Here is a 21,368-nt window from a genome sequence, read left to right as displayed (position 1 = left end):
TTTGAAGGGTTTACTGTCAAAACACATCCCACAAGTGACTATAGGACTTAGATCTAGACTCAATGCTGTCCACTTGAGAATTTTCCAGCACTTTGCCTTAAACCATTTCTGGGTGATTTTTGAAGTATGCTTTGGGTCATTGTCCTGCTGCAAGACCCACAACCACAGATGGAGACGGTGTTCTTTTCTCTGAAGGGCTCATTTCGGTTTCTGATAATGGTACAATGATGCGTTTTACCACAAAGCTCTATTTTGGGATTATCTGGCCACAAGAGGTTCTCTCATAAGGATTGTGGCTTCCTCAGACTCCAGTGGGGTGGCATACTATTTCATCCAGATGGTAATGGACAGTGTGAACTGTTGTACCTTGTGGCAGCACAATTCTAACGATTACATTTCAAACACTGAACAATACATCGTAAACCAGAACCTAAAAATGCATACTGTACAACAACCACGAGCACATACTCTTATTATATTAAGTTATACTTTTGTCTATGTCTGTAAAGGTCAGGGAGTTCAGGAAAGGTCTACAAGTTCCCCCAAATTACTGCCTCAATTTCTCCAACAGGAGTGGAAGTTTTGCTAACAGCAGGGCTAATGTGGCTATGCGCACACACACACACACACACACACACACACACACACACACATATGGTCATAGTGCCTTGTAACAGTGCAGTACAGCCCCAAAATAAACAGGGTGTGCCACTGTTAACCAGTCTGAAACCACAGTGCATGTGTGTCAGACATGGTATCAGACCCTCCGGGTGGTTTATGAGAACAAGAGGTCAGCACTGGTGGCTATAGCGAGTACAGGAGGGGCCTGTGAGTGAACAGTCTGAAGCTCCATTCACAGCTCTACCCACCCAGACCATTACTGCACAGTTCAACTTACTGGCATGTGCATATTAATATATAACCAAAGCATGACGGACGATTGTTACTCCCTGTTTCAGGTTTGGGGATTCCAGCTTGTTTTATCAGTTTTCACTTTATTATAAACAACAAAATCACATGAAAAAAAATAATTACACCCCTCATGAAAGCCCTGACATGAACATACAGTATTTAAACAATATTGATAGATGAAGATAATACATTTACATACATAGCATTAATAGAAAAACTGAAGCTGAAGCTGAGGTGGACCATGTAACATGACAATACCCAAAACATTCTAGTAAATCCATCATGGATTGTCTCAAAAGAAAGAGAGGAGAGTTCTGAATTGGTCAACTAAAAGCGTGTATCTTAATCCTACTGAAATGTTGTGAGGCGAGACTGTGCATACAACCCTCAAGCCCTCATCCATCACACAGCTGAAATAATTCTGCATGGTGGAGTGGGGAAAAACACTTTTTCTCAGTCTATGTCAGAGTATAGGACTGTATAGAAAAATGCCAGCTATTAGGACATACGATGTCATAACTTTTTCCTCACAACAAAACAGCATATCCATTAATTACATTTTACAATCGTTTTTGTTAAATATTCAGTTTTTATGGCCTCCATTTATCTATTTGGTTAAAATAAAATTTTTTAACTGGGTTTCACATTTTTTCCCCATGTCTGTTTATTAAATAGGAAGCTGTTTAGTGAGGATGAATCCCTATTGTATGATGTCACATTGTGATTAGCATAGCTTGTGCGCTAACATATCAACCTGTGGGTAGAGCATTAGATCAAGATGCTACAAACCACAGATCAAACACTGTACTTTTATCAAGAGTTGAATGCTTACTCCCTTACTATTAAGAGATAGATAGATAGATAGAGAGATAGATAGATAGATAGATAGATAGATAGATAGATAGATAGATAGATAGATTACTGCATTGCAGCATTTTTGACTGTCTCCTGATTAGATTAGTAGTGAAGATATGGAGAAAAATTGCATATTTACAAATTTTCACATTACTTAATATTAATTCACAAAATGCACTAGTAGTGGCAGATTCTTAAAACTGCTATCTAAAGGATTATTCACACAAAGTATGATACATATGAAAAAAACAAATGCGATTTTAAGCGTAGTGAAACCTTTACACCAAGTCCCGACGCATTTAACTTGGTGCAGTTAAATGTTCTTTAAACACTGACGATATTCATGATAAATGTGGTATAGCATAACAATAATATTTATCACAATAATGTCACCTTGCCCACCTTTTATTTAAAAAAAAGACAAATGAACACACACTCAAGAGTTCAAGACCTGCTACTACTGTTTCCACCCATGCAAAGTACTTTAGTTCATGTTTACAGATAACAGTGAGTCATAGTGTCAGAAAGCACAAGCAAGTCTATTAGTGATTACTGAACACCTCAATGTGTGTGATGATTAAGGTGGCATTCACAACCCATTTTTGGATTTTTTTTTTTTTAAATATACGTTATAACAATAGGAAGAAAAAGAATAAAAAAAATAAATAAAAAAAAAACACAACATGAGTGGGTCATAGTCAAATCCAATGGCCTTGTATCTGCTGTGACTGACTGACCGGGGCAGGGTTTCAGTCTCCTATTGGCTGATGTTTGGGTTCATCAGACTATGCTTTGTCATAACATTAAGAATAGTATTTATATATATATATATATATATATATTATTTTAATTAATGACAGGTTGTCATGCACTGGTGTCTACTGTCCGTCAATTAGTGTTGTAACAGATCATAGCTGATCCTTATGGATCCCTTACCCTCACAGTTCGGCACGCACACGGATTAATGTGAACAACGGATTATTTGCCGAAGTTTAACCATAACCGTGTAAAACTACCATCTTTATATAGCTTTATGTAAGAATTGTTAATTCTTGCTCCTGGGCTCCCCCTACAGTCAGAAAGTGTAATTCATGCATTGAACTACTACAAAGACACATGCATTTCTGGAGAAGACGACGTGCTGGTGTGAACACTGCCCTAGGCGTGCAGTTTGCATAGCTGAGCTGTTGGAGTGAAAGCATAATTGTAACTGTCGTTTTAACAGTTAATAGTCTATCTGTTTCAGATATGCTTGTGTCTTTGTGAAAAAGGAAGTGCTCGGGCTCACTCTTTCTAAATAAACTATGTCCCTCCTTGATCTCTCTTTCAGTTCTAATACCCACCAGACTCTAATTCCACTCTGCCAAGTCCAAAGCGCTCTCTGTAATTACACAGCCTGCAATGCCAAAGAGAGACGATGGCAGAAGAAAGAAAAGTAGAGAGGAGAGAAAGTTAGACAGTGGCTCGGTCAGGTCATGTAAGGTTAAGTTTTGAACACACGCCCTGACCTACAGGTCAAATTTCAGTAGAACACTGAGGGTTGTGTTTTGTGAATATCATTACAGTGATGCTATTTACTGTTACACACACCTCGAGGCTTCCATTGCTTTTATACGACAGCTTGAACTGCAAAAAAAATAAAAATAAAAAAAAATTACAGAATAAAGACCACTGTTACTAAGCAGCTGGCGGTCAGCAGAACAGTACAGGTATGGTATTACCAGGGTAAATGTTTTAGGTTAAGTGTTTGAGGGAGTTTGTGGTTTTGTGTTTTTTTTTTTTTTAACACAACTTAACAAAGTGAAACCATTCTATCGAAGCAGAGCAGTATATGGAAACACTCCACGTCACACAATGACGAATGTGTTCAGCGTGCAGCTGTGTAAGCTGGTACTCTTGCTGGTTTCATTACTCACACCCAAAACACAAAGATACATCACTAAACTGATCCTGAGCTTTTGGAATTGTACTAGTGTATAAAAGTGGACAGGAAAAGTGGTCCACATGTTATCCTGAGTCACTGGCCCACGCAGCGGTCAGGTAAGCGGAGGCCAAACCAGTTTTACTGGTAAACCGAGAATGAAGAATGAGCACTGAGACACACACAGAAACTAGAGGTGTGGTCATTACTCAAGAACACATGGTCTAGGACATCTCTGTGCCACTGTGCCACCAATATCTCACCAATTTGTAGACCAGATTACAGAGTGAGAGAGAGAGAGTGAGAGAGAGAGAGAGAGAGAGAGAGCAACAGGGAAATAAAAAAGAAGGAAAGAGAAAAGGAGAAAAAAAAGGAGGAAAAAAGGAAAGGAAAGGAGAGAGAGTATAAAAGAGAGATTAAAAGAAAGAAGGAAGAGAGAGAGAGAAAGAATGAAAAAATAAAGAAAAAAGGAAAGAAGAGAGAGAGAGAGAGGTAAAGAAGAGAGTGAAAAAACGAAGGAAAAGAAAGAGAGAGAGAGAGAGAGAGAGAGAGAGAGAGAGAGAGAGAGAGAGAGAGAGAAAGAGAGAGAGAGAGAGAAAGAGAGAGAGAGGTAAAGAAGAGAGAGTGAAAAAACGAAGGGAGAGAGAGAGAGAGAGAGAGAGAGAGAGAGAGAGAGAGAGAGAAAGAGAGGCTTGGCTCCCTAGCATATAGCTCTGTAGCAGCCGTCTGAGGCGGTCATTGGAGGCCAATCCTGCAAAACTGACCTAACATGGTCACAGTTCAAACCTAGCCATGACTGTGTTCACACACACACACACACACACACACACACACACACACACACACACACACACACACACACACACACACACACACCTGCAAATCAGCAGGAAGATGTACCTGAATAACCGTACTGTTAGTTAAGCATAATTAAATATTTGAACTCCTACACTCCTGTTTTCTGTAGACGAGTTTCCACTTTCTTTTGATCCAATCACTCAAGCTCCTGTGGATTTTGAGTGCTTTCATTAAAACATTTACAGAAATTCACATTAGTCTGAAGTAAAACCATGTACACCTACCTTCATCTGTATTCTTGTGAGGACAAATAACACCTCCAAACAATGACAATATTACATTTGTGTCAAATGCTTTGCCTCGTCTCCTTGAGACAGAGTTTAAAGGCCACATACTTTTACTTATGTCCATTTCCTGATCCTTCTCCACACCAGCAAATAATACAATACAATGTACAGCCACAAAGGGGTTCTGTTTCCAGTTAGTGTGTGTGTGTGTGTGTGTGTGTGTGTGTGTGTGTGTGTGTGTGTTTTAGACTCTGACCATGAAACAAAAGCAGGGTTGTAGTGCAGCCGGGTTAATCTGCTTGAGTAAATATGTGAAAGCGCAGCAGGATCTTTAACTTTCACTGCTGAGCCACAATCACTCTCCTTCCCCCTTCACTGCAATCCCTCACTTTCACTATTCAGTATCTCGCTCTCAGACACTTCCTCTGCCTCTGCACATTCATTCTCCACTGCTGAATGAACATCTATGAACATAGGTTTCATCTAAAATCACTCATTTAAGCTACAAATATCACTATGGTGTATAACACACACACACACACACACACACACACACACACACACACACACACACACACACACACACGTATATTCACAATGTTCAATATACTGTATATACAGTCTCAAAGGACTGTGATGTAGCCCGTGAAACCTATGATTGTAGTGTAGTGAGTAACAGTACTGCAGGCTGAGGTTCGATTTCCCAGCCAAGCAATCACCCCACGCTACACCAATACGAGTCCTTGGGCAAGACTCCCAGTGCTCCCATCCTCTACAAATTGCACTGGGCTAGGAAGTAGCTAAGCTATGCTAAACTAGCTTAAGGTGTGAGTAGTGGCAGTGGTGGCTCAGCAGTTAGAGCAACGGGCTATTGAGGACTGGGTTGTAGGTTCGATACCCGGGCTCGGCAAGCTGCCACCGTTGGATGCCCAATTCCAAATCTGTGTCCAATGCTAATGGTAATTATGGACGATGCTGAATATATCTGTCAAACCTACCATTTTCCTTTTCATCTAAAAATAATTGAATCATATGTCCTCATATTAATATCTATGTACTGGGCAGTCAACTCTGACAGAATTCTGAGTCGGGTACAGCCTTACCATAGGCCACCAAAAATGGCTTTCACGTGAGCGCTGGTTCAGTTTGCTGCTGATGTAACATTATTAGGATGGTCCCCACCAAACGAGGGAATTCAACAACAGAGCATGGTTGGGTCAGTGTAGGCCAGCACTGTACTGTCCACCTAATCTGCTTTTACAGATGCTCGTATCTTTCCTGCTAATAACAGCATGTGGACCGCAGAGTATTTTTAACAGGCTTAGCAACCTGACTGGTTAAACTCAAACTGACACATAAACCAATCAGTAATAATTGTTTTATTGCGGCAGATGTCTATTTGTGTGCAATGTGCAATTAAGAGTCATTTGCAATTACCTGTAAATAATCTGTAAATAATATTGTTATTGCTTTTTTACTTCTATTATTTATATATTTATAAATGTATATATTGGTAATTTATCTACGTTTTTGCATCTGAGTGTCTTGCTATCCCTTTTCTGCTGTGAAACTGAGAATTTCCCCACTGTGGGACTAATAAAGGTTATCTTATCTTATTATAATTCATAATTTGTTTAAATTTACAGGGGTTTATACTGGGAATTCTGACAAGTCGATGGTGAGCCCTTGTCTTTTGTGCAACTGGAAAAAAAAAAACTGGCACAGACTTCACATCGTTTACAAAATAAAGGTGCTATGAGCGATGCCACAGAAGAAGCACTTTAGGCTCCATAAACCAGGTTTGTGATAAAGATGTGTGGGGGTGAAGAACCTTTTAAACTAGGGGTGAAAACGGCCTAACACAGTACGAAAAGAGGGCCTGGGTGCCTGGATGTGTTACTGCAGGAAATGCATTACAGCATGCAGCGCCAGGAATGAGAACCACTGTCCTAATTGATCTGGACGCATTACGCTAATGAGTAACGGGTGTTTTTAATCATGAAAGTAATGACAGTGCAGGGAAAAAAGGTCATACTGGTCCTAAAATAGTATTCATATTCTTTAAAAGGAGATTTTTTCCTTTCAAAGTAAAGCATGAACTGAACTGGGTTTTTACTGTGTTCTCATTGATTCATTCATTCATTTTTTGGGGGCATTCTCTCCCGCTCACATCCATCTGTCCTCCCGGTGGGAGATTAATGACGCAGCGTTCAGTAAACACTACCTCCCCTACACACACATGCACACGGGTCAAATCAATAAGACAGCACTTTCAGCTACACCTGCCATAAGCAGAGGACTTAAGCTTGTTTGGCATCAAGCGCGGACTTCGTCAAAGAGGGGTTTCAGTTGAAGGAGTTTCGGATGCGAACACGAGCATGAGCAAACCGGAAGGACGTGTTTAGGGTTTAGCCAAGGCGTGAAGACTGCTCTGATGTGTAAACTGCTGGGCAGCTTGGGGAGAGTCGCTGCAGCAGGAAATGGTGCAAACATAAAAGGTTGGGTAGCGGAGAGTCTGAACTTTGAACGCTGAGGAGTCAAAGGTTTGTCGTCACTGTGCAATAAAGTCCACAAAGCTAAGCGTGTTAACAGGTAGTTATCAGATCGGTCACTGGCCACATTCATCACGCGAAAGCAGACCAAACCTAGGCTACTTCTAGAGGGGCTTTCGATCCATATCTACCCAGATTATCGCTCTCCTTATATAGCTTAGCAGGAGTGCTTTTTCATGTTTTATAGAGAAGTGTCAGTGTCTGATCCCTCTTAGGCAAGTCTGTCTTAGAGGACTCAATGCAGTTTGAGGTGTCTGAGGTGTGTGATGATTTAGCTATGCAGTACAATGCATGGTGCAAACTGGTGGTGTACAAGCTTCCATTGCTTGTTGGCTACATCAGCCTCATAGCTCGAACACAAAACTAGTGAAGAAGTAAACTTCAGACATAAAACTATTATTCGACTTATGTTCAGCTGTAACGCTCATACGTAGGGTTTTCTTGGAAGGACATCACCTGACCCTGTACTGAAACGACGTCACAGGTTAGTGTTTTGTGAGACTGTAGACTGACTATAAACAAGACCAAGGGTAAAGACCTGCACTCTGAGGACAAATCCATTCAGGTTTTTTAATGTGATAAGACATTTTAATTGATTTTTAAGAGAATTTAAATATCATGACTGAAAAAGAACTCAAAGAACCACCTGAATGCTCAACCTGCCTTTTTTGCCAGGTTCGTTGCATTGGTGGAAAGCCTACAAGCCTACATGTTTTCTTTATAGAACCTTGTAGGAATGATTCATTATAGCACCAAAAATGATTCCACCATCAGTGTGTGTCAAAGAACCCTTGTTCAGAACTATTTCTACTACTTACAACAACAACAAAAAAGTCGATCAGCTACGCATCTGTATCAGCTGGTTTTCAGACAAATTATTGATCGTGTCTCTAACGGTACATGTCCACTGCACACAGTGCAAAATTCTCCATGTGCTCTGCCCACGGCTTGAGGGACGGGTATATCTACTACGCAGGACATGAAGGAACGTGTCAATCACGAAGTTGTGAATTTCAAATAGATTTCAAAAGAATCATCTTTTCAAGTAAACTACTCTCATAAACTTGGTTCTAAAGAAGGCCTTTTGTTTATTACATATTTCTGTAAAGTCTCTCATGCATTCTTACTTAATTATTATTTATTATCCCCCCCAAACTGTATTCAGCTAAAAAATATTGAGATTAAAGATACTGGTTCTGCACAGACACCGGAATGTTGCTTTTGAATGGTCAGCACCATTTGAATGGCCTGATATTAGACTAGTGGAGCGATTAGTATTAAAACACTAATCGGCCCATCTCTAATACAGACCACCATTTGCTTCCAGTGTAGTTATTCAAACACAGTGGAGGACACTAGTCTTTATATCACTACACCTCTATTTAGGTTTGGTGCATCACTTTACATGTCGTTTTTGTGTGTGCGTAAAGGTTCTTCTTAAACTTTGTTCATTTTCTGTTTCCAGGTTGGAACAAACATTTCAGAATATCTTTGGCAAGCTGCAAAGAAGCATTAGTGTTAATAATTATCTTATTTTAATTTAACAGTTATTATCGTTGTTATTGTTGAGCTGGACTTCTGGTTGTAGGCATCCTGTCAGACTAATAAAGTACTTCATTAGAGAAACTAACTCTTGCTAAAAAAGAACACAACTGAAAAGAACAGATCCATCCCAACACAGATATTCGTGACTTTGGAGGAGAATGTGTACTGAGGAATGATGCGTGCAAGAAGGCCTGTTAATTATGTATGTATAATGTAGGCCAGGTTAGTCTGGAAGACCCAGGAAACGGTCATAGGAACGCCAGAAAAGACCTTTAGAAAGATTTAGCGAATTCTGGCCTGGTGGTGCACTGTTTTACTGTGCAGTGACACCTGCACAGATATGACCTTCGTAGAAAGGCTAGAAAAAAAAACACTTTTCCTACGTCAAAAGGTACATTTAAACATGCCTGATGCTTTTTGGTAAAACAACATTTTGGCCATGGAAATATGAAAATCCATATTTTAATCACCCACTACACTGCAAGCTTGAACTTATGCTAGTGGCTGCAGCCTAGTAAGGAAAAGAGGATGGCTTCTACAGTAGGACAATCAGTAAACACCACAATGGACTAACATTCACAATGAACCATCTTCACAGGTGCAAACTGAAGGCTTTGCCTCTTATATTTATATAAATATAAATATAAGAGGGTGTTACTAAGTACTGACTGACCATGCAGGGTGCCCAAACTTTTGTTTTGGGACCCATTTCCTATCGAACTGTAAAATATGGAGGAGAAAAAGGAATGTTGTTGAATGCTGAAATATAAAATAAATAGTTATGAAAATCAGGTTCTCTTCTTTATCTTTTTTCTTGCATAGCTGTTCACAGTAGCACACAGTTTGACCAGAGGTGCCCACATTTTTGCATGCCACTGTGTATACACATCTCTTTCTGTTCCCAGGAATGCACTGGCACTAAATCAACTCAACTCTGTCCCTGCTGCTCACCACTGCCTCTGACCAAGGGCATAAATCTCACTGTGCCAGGAACCTACTTGATTATGTTTTTTTTTTTTTAGCAATGCATTGGATCTTTCCACTATTAAATGTACAGTTCGCACTTTGTTCCATAAATATATTGTGAATACACAAATCACTGTGACTGGAGGAAATATTAATACAGAACGTTAAAAATAGCTGGAGAATTTTACTGCAGGCAAAAAACTGACTGGATACATTTTCGATTATTTAAATCAACTGGAATCAAGTCTGACATTCCAAAATCGCTACAGCTCAATAACCACCTTCCGATCAGCGCACATAAACATGGAGCTCAGTGATTACCACGATGTGGGGAACACATAAAAATGTACACAACTGAGACGTGATGGCTCAGTGGTTAAAGCACTGGGTTATCAATGACAGGGCTGTGGGTTCAATACCTGTGTTCGCGAAGCTGCCACTGTTGGGCCTTTGAGCAAAGGCCCTTAACCATCTCTGCTCCCTGGGTGCCGCAGCATAGGCTCACTGCATTAGTGTGCGTTTGCTCACTAGTGTGTATGTTTACAGCACGGATGGGTTAAAGGTTGAGGCCGAAGTCCATCTGTGTCTAACATAAATGGTGAACGGGAAAAGTTTATTATAAAATGTCAAGGCTTGTGTAATTTGTCCCCACACTGTCTGGATAATATATTCCAATGTTGTTTGTTAGTGTTATTCTTAGCAGACAACTGCTGCAGAGAACCTGTGCACATCAAGCATTTAGCATTTAGCTAGCTGCAGAAGTTATCCGGTACCATGCAAACAAGAGCATGCAGTGTCACTGATGAGAAACACCACTGCTGCTATTTTTAAGCCTTTCTCAGATTAGATAACAGTTGTGTTCTTGTGTGTAAATCAGGTGTGTTTCTTTCTGTGTCTTTATACACATTCCAAACGAAACTGAAACTCACTATAAAAAGGTGCATACATGAGATCCTGGTGTGTGTGTGTGTGATAACACCATGTTACTCTCTTTCAGTGATGCAGACTATTTAACGCCTATGAGAGTTCTAATAGCACTCTAAAAGCAAGGGGTTTAATGAAACACTCAATTCCCATGATTAAATTCACAATCTGAGATTTGTAAAATCTAGAATGACCGAGGGTAAAAAAGGTAACCATGTTGTTGTATTACTACAGACGCTACAGATGGAAGTGTGGCCTATGACGTGAGTCCACATGTCCAAGGCGAATATGGTCACGTTTTTGCATTGCAATTTCACAAATATTAAATGCACTGTTAGTTCCCTACTCTGTTGTGAAGAATCTTTAGCCTGCCAAACAAATTAAGAAAAATGAATTCCTGTTACTGGAATTCCTGAATGTGTCATTTCAGCAGATTAAATAAAAACTATGTGTAAAAAAAAAAAAAAAAAAAAAAAAAAAAAAAAAAAAAAAAGATTCTTTACAATAATGTCCACCTCATTCCTTCGAAGAACCCCCTTTGTTTCCCTGAGTGATTCTCAAACCATTCCGTAGGAACCTCTCAAGCGTTGCACATTTTTATACTTTGCCTGGGTGTTGAGTTGTGAGTTTGAAAGTGTAAAACATTTTGGGTTCCCTGGGGATCGGTTTAAGAACCACTGCCCAAAAGAACCTTTCAGTACATGGTTCTTGAAACATGTGCAAGCGTAAAGAACCTTTATAAAAGTTCAAAGGCCCTTCACATGACACCAAGGTTTAATACCAAATTATTCCTTGAATAATATGTCCAACCACAAACCACATGAGAACCGTTAATTTTAAACATGCACCTCAGACAGACCTCAGAGCTCACTATCAGAGCTAGATCAGGCATGCTGATGCAACAGGCCAGTAAGACGCTGCTGGCACTCAGAGCAAATTTTGGCTCCTTCCAGGATCTGAGGCTGACAGGACATTCCACTGAAAGAGGAGGGCCGACGACATGAGAGATATATTTTTACAAATCACTTTCTAAGAGACACACGGATCATAAGTGATAGGTTAAAAAAAAAGCATGTTTTTATTTAAACACACACACATACACACACACACAAACACATTTGAGCACCACAAGACATCTGAACCCTCATACCTACATTAGCTTGTAAAGGCTATGGCTTGTTCACAGTCATCATTAGAAAAGGCCAGATGATGCAAATTTCAAAACTTTATAAATATTCAGACTCCTCGAACCATCGTCCCAACAATCAGCAGCCATGGGGCTCCTCTAAGCAGCTGCCTAACACTCTGAAAACCGCAATAATTGACACTCACAAAACAGGAGAAGACTAGAAGATGATTTTGTTATGTAATTTTGGCAGAAATTACAGTTAACAGAAATGCTGGCGGTCATAAAGGCAAATCAAAATCCACCTTAAAATCCAATCCGAGGCTAACGTAGGTAACAGGTAATATAGGTTTATAACCCACCTGTCAGTAACATGTAAACTTAGGATACCTCAAACGACAACAGTTGAAAAACTAGACAGAAACAGCTTACATACAGGTGCATATAAGGATTTATACAATAACCCCACCACAGTGTCCCCCCAAAGCTAGATGCTTGAAATCTGAAGTCTGTTTCATTATTTTTACAACATACCATTGTAAAAATGGACAAACAGCACAAACAGTACCGTGTTCCAAGTTTGTAGCTAATAAATACTGTCAAAGGTCACATATGCAACCCTATTTAAGATTACTGAACACCTTGGCTCAGTTTAAGCTAAATACGAGGCGATCTGATGGGGTGCAAGCGTTCATTCCTTGTTCCATTACTTTGAACAGCCTTGTAGCTCCATTACAAGAAATAAACAGAAGAAGCAAAATAAAGACATCGAACATGTCTTGGCTGATCGAGTACATTTGGGGTAAGGGGAGGAAAAAAAGCCTACAAATTCAATTTCTTTGTCAAATTATTCCTTTCAAGCTGCTCTTCCAGCTGCTGAAGTTCGAGCTTTATGCCTGTATTGGCTTAGGCTGCTGACGGCGCCTCATGCACCACATGACTTAACTTCATTAAAGCTGGCAACGCAAATCCTCAGTCGGATTCAGAAAACTCTCCTCTCGATTTCATTTATAGAAAACTCTAAAACGTGCCTCGGCCCACAGCCGTGAAATTAACCTCCCGCTAACTTTTTTTTTGTTTGTTTTACTTCATAAAGAACAACCCCTCCGGCCCCTGTACGAACACACAAGCAACAAATAACAGCACACACATCTGGAGACAGCAAAATGTTTGGACCCCTGGCAGATTTTTTTTTGTAGGAATAGTGTGGACACACGAACAAGTACTTCAATTCTGCAAACTCCCTCTTCAACAAAAGACAAGGTGTTTGCTCACGGCAGTCCCTGCTATTGAGAGAACTGTGTTAAAAGTGTGTGTGTGTGTGTGTGTGTGTGTGTGTGTGTGTGTGTGTTGGTTAAACATCTAAAGGACGTTTGAAACAGCCACATGTAGCACAACAGAGACTGATCTTTCTAAGGTTCTGCATAATTAACTTGTCCAGACACAAACAATTGTTAAAGCCATTCGGAGCGGTCTGACGAGGACACTATGGACACACCACTGGTCAACATTTCTGTAAGTATGAATAGTTAGCAGAGCACAAGATAGAACTGATCTCCAAAAGGCATGATGTTAAAGATGAAACATTCTTCAACATTTTAGCAGAAGGATGCACACCTTGCAAATGTTTGGGCACCACAACCTCTAAGACCTGTTTAGTGTAACTAAATTAGCTTGTTAAGGTTATGGCTTGTTCACGGTCAAAATTAGAAAAGGCCAGATGCTGCAAAGCTCGAAGCTTTATAAATATTCAGACTCCTCAAACCTCGTCCCAACAATCAGCAGCCATGGGGTTCCTCTAAGCAGCTGCCTAACACTCTGAAAATCAAAATAAGCTTTATAAACATTCAGACTCCCCGAACCTCGTCCCAACAATCAGCAGCCCTATGTTCCTTCTAAGCAGCTGACAAAGCAGGAGAAGACAAGAAGAAGGTATAAAAGGCCAAGAAAACTTTCCAAGAGAACGGCTCAAAAAGGCAAATAAAAAAAAAATCCACCTTAAAAGCCACCGTGGCTTCAGCGGCCAGAGTTCAAGAGCCCAACTGGCCATGCTCTCTCTGGGTGAGTAGATGGCACTCTCTCCCCTCATCACTCTTGAAGCGATGTTGGTCGGAACAGGTGTCTGTTAGCTGGTGTGGCAGAGCTGGAGACCAGGCACTTTTCTAAGTGAGTGTGGGCTGCCCAGGCAAGGGTTAATTCTGCATGTATTGGAGGAGACATGTTATGTCTACCCTGGGGGGCATTGCTAGTGCTAGGGGAAGCTATGAACAGGTGGGTTAATTACCAAATTGGGGGGGGGGGGTTCTTCAACTCTATGCCTTTTGGAAATCTGATTATCTTTTACTCAACTATTCACATTAACAGAAACATCAACCAGGGGTGCCAAAGACTTTTGCATGCCACTGTACTAACTGTCTTTACAATGGTGGGAATAGGAACCAGTAATAGCTGCAATGCAAATAATGCCAATGGTAGAATTAGTTGTTAAATTTGGAACAATAGGTTTTCTACTATATTGCCTCACAGTGCCCTAAATGTACTTTGGCTCCATACAAATATGTTTAGGCTGAATCTTCTCAAAACTACTATAACCAATGCCTTAAGACTGAAGTTATTACATAATGTAGGTTTTGGGGCTTTTTCAGACCTACAGTTCGTTTGCTCTGGTCCAACGGCAAAGATGGCATTAGCTCATAGCTGTAGTAATTATCACAGCAACATACCAGGATAACACGTGTGTGGTGTTACAGAGAAACGTACAGAGGAAATTTAAGCCAGTCATTTTTGGTATCAGTTCTGGAGCCTGATGCTCTAATGCACTCGATTCAGTTCTTCTGAGAATTAGCTCAATCAAGTGTGTTCAAGCAGAGAAACCAACCTGTACAGTGCGGACCCTTTTACATCCTCTACAAATGTTAGCCATTAGTGTATTAGTCACACCTACTTCGTAGCTCCACTCATGGCCATTTTATCAGAAACACCAACAGCACAGGTTTTTCAATTACAGACTATAGCTCTGCTGCTGCTGCTGCTGCACAATTTATCAGCCCCCTCTACTCATCCTTGACAGACACTGGCCAGATAAGACCAGCACTGGCCAGATATTATTTGGGGTGTGTGGCGCTGGTACACGTACGTATACCTGCGTTTTGATCATGTTTCTGATCTGACTCTTCCTATTCAGAGATAGCTGGGAAGTTGCGATTTGACTGTTCAGCTTTAAACTCTACATAAAAACAAACATTGATCTACAGGAAGTCAAATGCTCTGCTAAAAGCACTTTCGACTAAAAGGTTCAAAGATTCACACAATTCAGTATCTTATTTGATCTGATGGCGTTTCAATAAGACGCCTGTTAACAACTAGATGTTCTTCATGCTTGTATGGTTGGAAGCCAATACCCGAACTGGGGTGTTGGCACCCTTTTTCTGGACAAACAGGATTTTATGTGCAACCAGAAAGCGGATCTTGTGTAGTTTCTTTGTTCCTTTGTTTCATTTTCCTGAACCCCAGCATTCCTTATCACCATTCTGGACTCCTGGCCTCAAGAACCACAACAGGGACAACCTGAGTGAAGGATTCTCTACAACACCAACACTATACAAGACAAGTGATTTGAACTGTGGAGCTGCTTCATGAGAAAGAAAGGCCCCCTATAAGATAAAAAGAAAAGAAAAGAATAAAATCTGCATACTGTACCTTATTGCAGTACAACATCCAAACCTCGTATAGTCTCTCGCTGGATGCCATTCTGCATGCAGGCAGGTAAAGGCAACAACAACCCGGAGATAGCACCCTCACTTCCACATCATGTGAGGAATTCCTGGCTGAAGGTAAGGGACTGGACGCCTCATCCGTGAGTTAAAATCCCGAAAGCGTTGCTTATTTCCCAGTATAAAAGCTCCTTGTTGTAGCAGGTAGCCGTACGCCTGATGGACACCTCATGCCCTGGGGTCAGAATTTGACCTCTGCTGAATGGAAGGCTGATATTTCCCTCTTTCTGTCTGTTTAGGGCTTCTTCTTCTCCTCCTTCTGTCCACTTGTCCGTCTCGTCCTCTCAGTCGGCACAACTTTGAAGGAAAGGTCAGCTGTCAACTGTGCACAGAACACAAATGCAAGATCACAGATCTTATCCCACTCATAAACAAACCCAACAGCGTGACATAATGTAGACTTACTGCTGTAGTTCAGAACTCCAGTCCTGTCTAGCTGACTCAGGCTCACTTACACTAAACTGCTTTACATGGTCATAGAGATAAACAGTCCAGGATAAAGTGGCTTATGGTCCAACTTGATCTGAGAGAGGTGCACTTACGGAGTTTTCACATGTCTAACCTCAGGACCACCCCCTGAAGCCCACTCAGACAGGGTTTTAAACACAGCTCTTTTTTTGAAATAGCTACTTTAGCTTCAGAGATCCAGAACAAACCACACAGACAGACACAGACAGCATACATACAGGCTCTGCTGAACATTAGTATTAACGCTGTTATTATCTCTAAGCTCTCCGAGAGCAGAGGAGCTTCAGTCGCGTTAAGCTCAGGTTTACTTTAACTTACCCGCATCAACAGGGCAGAAGAACTGGGCTGAGAAGTTCCACTGTCCGGCAGAGTTAAACACAGTATTAATAAAACTAGTAAAAGCACGCAGGGAGAGGTGGGGAGAGGTGGGGAGAGGGAGGACAGAAACGTCCAGAGCGCAGAAGCACAGAAACCCAGGCGGAGCTCCGCGGATATAAACCCCGAAGCCCGAAGCAACGCTGCCGTGCTGCCGTGCTGCCGTGCTGCCGTCCACCCACACCCTGGTACAGAGACTGTCCTTTACCTCGGCACGCAGGAGCGCAGCGCGGCCTTAACCTGCTCCCCTCTGCTTCCTCCGGTTCTTTATTTCCTTCTTTATTTATTTCTTTTCCTTGCCTGCTGCCTTTTACGACACTGCCCCTCTTCTTTACGGTGCCTATGTGGAGCTGCGTCGTAGTCGAGAGGCGGGGCTCCGTCACCATGGAAATACCATGGCAAATAATAATTAATATTTTTGATTTCATTTAATAAATTATTTGTTAATAAACAAACCATATTATGGCTGGTCTACTATAATTGAGGTGAAATGAGGAAACGAAGCTAAAGCAGACGTCGTTCTAAAAACACCCCTTTTTTGTTTTTATTTCTCTACAAATGAATTCAATTGTTCAATTATATATTTATTCATATTTATTATTTTATATAATATGTGAATTTAAAGTAGTGAATAAAGTATAAACTAAATGCAGTCGTAAAAGGCCACAAATATACACTATTAATAGTTTAATTAGAATGACATTTAAATGGCATTTTTCTGCACGTTTTAGAGCACGGTTACTATTTATTTTCTAAATCTAACAAATTGGGGGAAATCAAACATTTTACTTATATATTACTTTCTCACAGGTCACAAGTCATGATTTTGATATGTTTAATTTAGGCAGTAAAATGTGCAGACGTCACTTTAAAAGATTAGAATTTATTTTTACCTAGAAAATCAACGACATGTCAAACAACAACATACTTTACCGAAGACTGCAACTGTATACAATATAAATATAATTAAAAATTTTAACCCATTCTTCTGCCTCCCTTATTGAATTTTAGACCAAATTAGTTGTTTTAGTTTCATGAGATACGATATACAGCATGTATTTTGATTAATAAGATAATAATAATAATAATAATAATAATAATAATAATAATAATAATAATAATAATACGGTTATCTAACTGTGTAATATTTTGCAGCACAGCGCCACTCTTTGGTCAGAGGCTGAACTTCACCAACAAAACAAACATATTTACGGAGGGATGATTCTTTAAAAATCACTTCATTTTATTAGCTTAGTCAGTTGGCTAAGACATGTTTGCTGGCGAAATTTGTGTGACTTACAAAAGTCAAATCTGATATCATGCCAAACAGAACTCCAGAAATGGACAGGCCAAAATTTCAACTGGATTTGTGGCAAGTAACAGGTTCTGGCAACACAGAAATCACACGTTTAACCAGATTAAATGGATTGATTCAAACAGATTAAAATGATTCAGTCTTGGTGCCTGTGTACCACACTGAGAGAAGAAAGATGAAAAGCAAAGAACTGTCCAGAAATGTGAGAGACAAGATTGTGGAAAAGTACAGACAATCTCAAGTTCACAAGTCCATTTTCAGAGATCTTACTGTTCCAGTGTCCACTGTGCTCAGCGCCATTAAGAGCCGTCACTGTAGCTAACCTTAATGGCTGTGGACGGAAACGAAAAACCGCTGGGAGATTGCAATGAGGGATTGTTCAAATTGTAGGAGATCCAGGAGAACCACACTGTTAACACAGAGACATGAAAAAGCCTAAACGTACCTGAGGCTGCTACAGTCCTTCTGGGAGAACGCCCTGAGGACAGATGAGATTAAAACAGAGCTTTTAGGTAAAGCGCATCATTGTACCATTTACAGAAAACAAAACAAGGCCTTCAAAGAAAAGAACACAGCTCAACAGTCAAGCATGGTGGCGGTTCAAAGATGTTTTGGGGTTGTTTTCATGCTTCTGCCACTGGATGCCTTGACTGTGTGCATGGTGATGGTGATGGGTCTTGCAGCAGGACAATGATCCAAAGCATACTTCAAAAAGCACCCAGAAATGTTTTAAGACAAAATGCTGGAGAGCTCTGAATTGTCCAGCAATGAGTCCAGATCTAAATCCTGCAAGTACAATGATGTCCAATGGGAGATAAAGTAGATACAATCAGCTGAGAAAAGAAAGACTGAGCAAAATGCAATACCACCAAAAAGAAACACAACAATGTATTTAAATCTTGTATTTAAAAAAAAAACATCTGGAGGACATCTAGATAATATTCTGTGGACTGATGAGTCAAAAATGGAACCGTGGTTGGAAAAGTGGAACCTCATGGGTCCCATTACATCTGGCATAAAGCTAACGCTGTATTCTGCCATTAGAACATCACCCCAACAGTCAAACATGGTGGTGGTAGTGTGATGGTCTGAGGCTGCCTTGCTTCTGCAGAACCTGGACGACCTGCCAGAAATTATGAATTTTGTTCTCTATCAGAAAATCCTGAAGGAGAATGTCCACCCATCATTTTGTGACCTAAGGGTTATGATCTGAAGCTCACATACAAGTCCAACTCTGAATGGCTCAAAATTAGGATTTGGGGTGGTCAAGTCAAAATCCCATTGAGATGCTGTGGCAAGGCCTTGAACCAGAAGTTTGTAATTGAAAACTTTCCAATGTAGCTAAAGTAAAACAAGTCTGCAAAATTTGTCAAATTTCCACCACAGAGATACAGTGGGGCAAAAAAGTATTTAGTCAGCCACTGATTGTGCAAGGTCTCCTACTTAGAAAGATGAGAGAGCTAAAGACAGAACAGAGAAAGTATAGTATGTCACCATTTTCATGAAGAAATGTGGGTGTAGTCTGTGAATGGTGGAAAATAACCTGTTAAAGGCTAAAAAAACTCAGTGTTACATTACATTACATCACAGCCCTACTCCCAACTTAAGTAGGAGGTGAGCAGCACTGTGTTGAACGACTTGTCAATTGGAATAATTGCAGGGGCTCAGTGAGAAGTGACTGCCATTACAAACAGAAGCACCGACCATCATGCCTGTTGTGCTGGTCTGTGTTGGGTTTTATTGGTCTAGTGTTGGTCTGGTGCTGGTTTAGCTGGTCACCCCTAGGTGGTGTTTGACCAGCAAAACATACCATATGCTGGTTTTGCTGGTGATCAGCTATAGTGGTCTATGCTGATTTTAGGGGTGGTATGGCCCAGTGTAATATCTTTTCAAGGGGCCCAAAAATGATTGGCGGAGCCCCTGTTTGCAAGTTATCGCAAAATCAGTCAAATCTATAAATCAGATCGATTTGTCCCTAAAGAATCTTTTGAAACATTTATTTCAAATAAAATCAAACAACTCTCGATGGTCATGTTGGCCAATCCAAGCTGATAAAACTGGTTTATTCGCTGTCCAAAAATGTGTAGATCCAGAGTGAGTCTGAACAGGGCTTTGGAGGTGGTTGAAGCGTCATGCCTCCTAGACCTTAGATTGCAAGGCTTCTTATTAATACCTGGAATTATAATAGCATTCACTTGTTCACTTGTTGTCGGTGGAGTGGAGGGGCCCTGAGGCCTGAGGTGTAGATCTCTGAACTGTGAGTCTGAACAGGGCTTTGGAATCATTGCCTCTGTGAATGCGTTGGGGCAGGATGTCCTGAAAGTAGGTGGTGCTTGTACTTTTGCCAGCAATTGCACACAGTAGGACATGACAAACTAATCATTATACAGTCTGAATAAGTGGAAGCCATAAAGGGTGTACTGAGTGACGAATCAAAAAATCCAATTTCTCTTCTTACTCCAAATCGGTCAGTCAGTCGACCAGCCTGGACTTGTTTAGTGTCTGAAGTTTTTCTTCTTCAATGGAGCTACAAAGCTACCCTAGTAAAAAAAACGTAGACTCAAGTGTGTGCTACAGGGCACTTCAGTATACCTTCAGCCACACTAATGATAAATGCACTTAAAGAGGGCTGAAATGGAACAGCTATTTTTCTATTTATTATACTTTAATTGTATAAAAGTAGAACAAAATCCTAACTTTGATTGTGTTAAGTGTACTTAACTGGGCTATGGATCTATTTTAAGTATATTTAAGTAGACTTTTACTGCATATGCATTTAAATCCATACTTTGGATAAACTTAATGTGGGATATATCCAGTATGGATAACATTTTTGGGGATTACAGTGCACTTACTTAATTTTAGGTGACCTTTCAAGTGAATGAATGTAGTGGTTTTTAATACACTTTGCCAAAATGTACACAAGTCTGTTTCAACACACGAGTTTAGGAAGTATATGAAATGCAAACCCGACTAAGTCCTTCTAAGTTCTTCTCTACAACATCCAGAGAATCCCACCCTTTATCTACAGGAAGGCTACCAGGTGTTCTCTCAGTCCCTTGTCAATTTAAGTCTTGACTTCTTCAACTTCCTCGTGGCTGGTCTTCCTCTGCTTACCATCAGGCTCTGGCAGCTCTTCTAGAAGGCAGACACATGATTGGTCCTCTATCTGCTCATGTTCAGCCATGCAACTCCAGTACAGTGCTTGAATTCTTCGCTGGAATTCCTGTAGCTGCCCATCAGCTAAAAGTTGACTAGCCCCTTCCTACCTGATGGCAGTGGTCTTTAAAATGTGTGAAGAACATGCATTGAACGTTTTCTCTGTCCTGGCTACCCTGGGAGTCACTCACTGTCTTCAAACACGGACAGAAGACCCATCTCTGCCTTGATGCTTCCCCAGTGTGTTAATGAGCTGGGCTACATGTTGAAGTCAAGTTTATTTATATGGTGCTTTTAACAACAGGCATCATCACATAGAAGGTTTGCAGAGAGTATACGCCTTAAATGAGCTAACAGTAGCAAGAAAGACGACACACACACACACACACACA

The 21,368-nt window shown here is 40.6% G+C and overlaps 1 protein-coding gene across 5 annotated transcripts in view; it reads right to left on the bottom strand.

Annotated features, from left to right (window-relative positions):
* The window catches only part of nbeal1 (neurobeachin-like 1), an 83,919-nt gene extending 67,139 nt beyond the window's left edge, over positions 1 to 16,780 (bottom strand). For 2 of the 5 annotated variants that reach the window (XM_072684013.1, XM_072684018.1), the window contains exons 1-2: positions 16,446 to 16,700; positions 15,586 to 15,981 (exon numbers count right to left, since the gene is read on the bottom strand). In XM_072684013.1, coding sequence (XP_072540114.1) covers positions 15,586 to 15,636 — 51 coding nt within the window. In that variant the 5' untranslated portion in view covers positions 15,637 to 15,981; positions 16,446 to 16,700. The other 3 variants (XM_072684015.1, XM_072684014.1, XM_072684017.1) reach the window with 3 other exon arrangements.
* Positions 16,781 to 21,368: the final 4,588 nt, after the last annotated feature.

The sequence above is a fragment of the Salminus brasiliensis genome, chromosome 7 (genome assembly GCF_030463535.1).
Source record: "Salminus brasiliensis chromosome 7, fSalBra1.hap2, whole genome shotgun sequence".
In the NCBI taxonomy this organism is placed as follows: Eukaryota; Metazoa; Chordata; class Actinopteri; order Characiformes; family Bryconidae; genus Salminus; species Salminus brasiliensis.
Note: the sequence above shows the minus strand (reverse complement) of the source record. Positions and strands in the feature narration are given on the sequence as shown.